Source organism: Sciurus vulgaris, assembly GCF_902686455.1.
Source record: "Sciurus vulgaris genome assembly, chromosome: 6".
NCBI classification, from domain to species: domain Eukaryota; kingdom Metazoa; phylum Chordata; class Mammalia; order Rodentia; family Sciuridae; genus Sciurus; species Sciurus vulgaris.
Genome location: NC_136466.1, coordinates 6213548 through 6218675, shown reverse-complemented (window position 1 = coordinate 6218675; position 5128 = coordinate 6213548). Strand labels below are relative to the sequence as shown.

The following is a 5128-nucleotide window of genomic DNA, read 5'->3' as shown; positions in this document are numbered from 1 at the left end:
GAGCTGGGGCACCTTACTCAGCAGTGTGAAGGTCACACAGCAGGCGCATGCCTCAGCTCCCTCAGGAGGAGGACCTGCTGATGTAACTCCCCACTGGCCTCCCAAGTGGACCCAGTCGCCAGGCTCTAGGAGGGGACAGCTTCCTGGACTGCTGTGGTGCAGATTCACTCACTGGGAGCAGAGGAGGGAAGCACAAGGTTGCTCTGCCCATCTGCTGGACTCTGCACTGGGAAGGTGGCCAGGCAACACAAGTGACGTGGATCCTGACTGCTGTCTCCTGCATGATCCCACGTCAGCTTTCCTGAAGGCTCACCCCTTATGCCTGCCCTCCATTCACTGTGCTCTGCTTCCCCTCTGCATGCTGCTCTACCCTGGGGTCCAGCAGCCTTGGGTTGGCCAGCCTCTGACACTCACAGGACTTTCAGCCCTCAGTGCTCTGCAGTCTCCTTAACTTGAGTGCAGGACACTTGTCCACGTGCCCAATGAGGCTCACACCAGTCAGCTGAAAACCTCCAGGTGCATCTTCAGGTGAAGCTGTTCCTGAGCCAAGCTGTGGATCCCAGGGGAGGACACTACTGGTTTTCTAAGTGGACTGCAGGGCAGGAGGGATCCCGGGACAGGTTGGGGCTGCAGCGCTGAGTCTTAACACAAAGGCTGCCCCTGGTCCTTCAGCTTCATTCATTCACCCACTCACTGTGCATGGAACATTGGACTCCCGGGCCCTGTTTTAGGGGAGAAATGGCATCCTCAGAAGGAAACATAAGTGCCTAATTCATTTTAAACTAAGTACTTGGTGTTTAGGACATCTCAGCTTTTATTTCTGCCATTCCTTGTCAATATCATGTCCCTGCAGGATGGTTAGTGGATTAAATCCCTTAGATGTCATGTGGGTTGTGAGGGCAGCCAGTCACTGCTGCTCCCTTCCCTGTGCCAGTTCCACATGATGGAGACATAGGGGAGACTCCTGGAGGGGAGTGCAGCTTTCAGAGGGCTGGAGGTGTGATTTTAGGTCCACTGACATTGTTAACGTTGACAGTTCCTCTCTCTGATTTCAGCACCGAGTGCTGGGTGAGCCAGTGGCTCCCAGGATTCAGGAGCAGCTTAATCCAGCCATGCACAACTTCACTCCCTGAGATCTGAACTTGGGATTCCACCTCTGTTTGGGAAAATGGCTCAAGGTGCATGTCTTATCCAGCGGCCTGGGGCAGTCACGCAGGTGTGGTGGAGGTAAAGTCACAGCCCTCCCTGTTCGTAGGTGAAACTACCTGCTAGACATGCATGCAGGGAAGGAAACTTCATGGAATCAAACTTGAGCACCAGGTTCATCCTCGTGGGGCTCTTTGGGGACACCAAACATGCCACCCTGCTCTACGCGGTGACCTTCATCATTTTCCTGATGGCCCTAGCGGGGAATGCCCTCCTCATTCTTCTCATCCACTCAGAGCCCCGCCTCTGGACCCCCATGTACTCCTTCATCAGCCAGCTGTCTCTCATGGATCTCATGTACATCTCCGTGACTGTGCCCAAGATGCTGGTGGCCCAGGTCACGGGGGACCACACAATCTCCCCCGCAGGCTGTGGGGTCCAGATGTTCTTCTACCTGACCCTGGCAGGAGCTGAGTTTTTTCTGCTGTCGGCCATGGCCTATGACCGGTATGCTGCCATCTGTAGACCTCTGCATTACCCTCTGCTGATGAACCAGATGGTGTGCCGGCTGCTGGTGTCGGGATGCTGGCTCCTGGGAACGCTGGATGGCTTGCTACTCACCCCCATCACCATGAGCTTCCCCTTCTGCGAGTCCAGGAAGATCCTGAGCTTCTTCTGTGAGGCCCCTGCCCTGCTGAAGCTCTCCTGCTCTGACGTCTCTCTCTACCAGCTGCTCATGTACCTGTGCTGTGTCCTCATGCTCCTGGTGCCCAGCCTGGTCATCTCCAGCTCCTACACCCTCATCCTGCTCCTTGTCCACAGGACCAGCTCTGCCGAGGGCCGCAGGAAGGCGCTGGCCACCTGCTCCTCCCATATGACCGTGGTGCTGCTCTTCTTTGGTGCGGCCATCTACACCTATATGCTCCCCAGTTCCTACCACACAGCACAGCAGGATGTGATGGCATCGGCCTTCTACACCATCCTCACCCCCGTGCTGAACCCCCTCATCTACAGCCTGCGCAACAAAGACGTCATGGCGGCTCTGAGGAGCCTGGCTGAGTCAAGGGGGCACCTCCGGCGGGTCGTGAGAGGAGTGTAAGAGGGAGTGCCTGGGAGTGAGCTGCCTCTCCCCTCTCCCTCCTCCTCTCCTGATCTGTCCTCTCAGCTCTCCTTGGGGCTCAGGACCCAAGGTGGTACCCTCCCACAGTCCCATTCTCCTGCCTACAGCTTCTCCTCCATGCTGCTTATTTATCGTGTTTATCTCAGTGTATTTTACTTCTTAAAATCCATTAAACTGTGTAGTAGTAGCTGACCTAGTGGCTTTTACTAACCCCTCTCCATCCTGGATCATGGGGCATATCCTCTGAGACCTAGGTGGCAGCTTAGCCCTAACAGAGACTCACTGTGCAAGATCCAGACCTTGCAGAGCCCTGGAGGGGACATTGGCTGCTCCCTCACTCTTGGCTGCCCTGTAAGCCATCGCTGACCTGTGACAGCCTCAGGTGCCCAGCAGTCTGTCACCATGGTAAGTACAGAGGAGCACAGTTTTCACAATGTTGAAAGTGAATGACCAAAAAAGTGGGGTCCTCATGAGAATAAGGCATACTCCATTATGTGTAATATGTTGAAATACACTTTATATTTAAAAAATAACAAATTTTTAGAAAATGAGCCTTATGGTATTAACACCAGTGGTTCTAATACCATGTGACCATCAAAACTACTCAAAATGTCATTAATATTGACATCCAGGGAGCTAATAGGCTCATCTAATTTCACAGGACATAAATAAAAGTGGTTCCATACATAATTCTCTGAAATGTATACTACTGTAGACAATGTTGCACTGTATTTACAGTGAATATGAGAAGTGTCATGGAGGAGGATGGGAATTTAGGCAATTTAGACTCCTCTACAATTGTCTTTTTTATCTTTTTATATTTTTGGTAGCAGGGATTAAACACAGAGGTGCTTAACCACAGAGCCACATCCCCAGCACTTTTTATTCTAAATTTTGAGAGAGGGTCTCACTAAGTTGTGCAGAGCCTTGCTAAGGTGCTGAGGCTGGCTTCAAACCCATCATTCTTATGCTTCAGTCTCCCAAGCCAAGCTTTTTTCTTTGATACTGGGGAAGTCAGTAAAATGATCTTGGGCTTGTGACTAGCCTGTGTCTCCTCTGCCAGGTGTCATACTGCCACGGGCATGACTGTGTGTCCACCAGCAACCGATCATGATTGCTCTCAACACCAATAGCGTCTGTGTCCAGTGGTTCTGGGATGGAGGAGGTGGGAAGGCAACCCATCATCTCTGGCTGAGGAACAAGGTGACAGGAGTCCAGAGCTCATCAGTCATGCCAGGTGGCATGCTGGTCTCACTTTATCTACCATCGAGGAAGGGGAGCTGGGTGCTTCTCACTGAACATCAGTTCTGCAAAGTATCAGGGGAGTTTGCCTGAACTGGGGAAAAAAGGGATCATCGGTGAAGAAAGAGGAGCTGGTCTAGAGGTGGTTAGAATTCTGGGTGTAGAGTGAAGTGATCAAACTAACTAGACCAAAGGAGCCAGGCTGCCCCAGCGAGCACCAGCGCTGCGAGCCATCCTAACCTCACCAGGACCTTGTTTATATCACCACACTTACTATTGTGATAGTGGCGTCATTGGGAAGGACTGTACCCCATCCATCAAGTCTATGGGTTTTTATTTGGCTTTTGTATTCTTGGTTTTTAACAAGTGCTTTGTTTATTGGCGAGCAATGTGCACAGGAACACTGAAGACTTTGTTGAAGCTGCTGATGGACGGGACTCTGGTGTTTAGATGGAGAAGGGAAAGGGAAAGATTTCCATTCACCCTCTGAGTTCCAGGCATTGCCACTTGGCTAATGGAGAGCTGTGTGACCTCTGGGAGCTTGTGACTTCACATCACTCTCAAGATGAGGAAGAGAAACTTCCTGATCAAGTTCCCCCGAGGAGGACGCTGGGCAGCTGCTGCCTGAGCATCTGCTGCCCTGGAATTCCCAACCTTAGGAGCCCACCCCATGCCAATCAAGTGTGTGTGCATCCACAGCCACTGTGTGTGGTCTCTTGAGATGTGCTTTCCCTGGCTCTACCATGGCACCTGCAGTTGATCCCTGTTGTTAAGTACCAAGGATTTGTTGATTTTTATGTGCAGGATTAAATTGCATGACTATACCATTATATCTTAATGCCTCCTATTGTTGATGAATTTATAGTTGTCTTCAGTTTTTAGCAACTCAGGGCAGCAGGTGTGATTCCAGTTCATCCTCCACAGAGCTCAGCCTTCTTCTGTTAACAGGCTAGGGTTTGACGGAGAGGAAATCGACATTTGTCTATCATGTCCCTCTCACCTGTCATCTGTAGTTGGGTATTTATATTAAGCAACAAGTTTGTCTGCACTGTTGCCTATTCCATTAACATCTCAGAACCTTGAACTCTGGATGACTTGTATGTCACAACTAGTTTTTGGAATTATCACAAGATCATGAAATGCTCTTGAAACCTGTATATTTTTTTGCTGAAATGTCGCATGCTACAGTCTCCTCAGAACAAGGAGATGTTAGTTTCTCTATGTTGCAAGGGCATCAAAGTTTAATACACAGCATGTAGAAATAGAAAAATTAAGAAGGTTTAATCTCTTTAATAGAAAATGTGGAAGAAGCAATTATTGATTTCCTTAAGAAAGGTTAGGTGAATTATATGTCCACCACTGTTCCTAACTTATTTTGTCACCATTTAAAAATCTCACCTCAAATGTCATTCGGGTGGTGTTTTTCCTGCTTAGACTAAGAGTGACCTTCTGAAGTGCAGGCCAGGTAAATAAGTCCTTGATTGTGTCCAGCATCTACATGGAGGTGACTGAGCATCAAGACAGACTGGGCAATGGTCAGCTGCTCCTGGGACCACTCTGAGCTGTTGTTAACTCGCTGCTCTCAGTTTCCATGACAATTGATTGTGGCAGTCCATAAAG

The 5128-nt window shown here is 49.9% G+C and overlaps 1 protein-coding gene across 1 annotated transcript; it reads left to right on the top strand.

The window, feature by feature from the left end:
- Positions 1 to 1274: 1274 nt before the first annotated feature.
- Positions 1275 to 2245, top strand: LOC306663501 (olfactory receptor 2T3-like; the record flags this gene model as incomplete). Its single annotated transcript, XM_079143818.1, is given in 2 exon segments — positions 1275 to 1308; positions 1311 to 2245. Coding segments are annotated over 2 exon segments (969 nt in total).
- Between the last annotated feature and the right edge of the window lie 2883 nt (positions 2246 to 5128).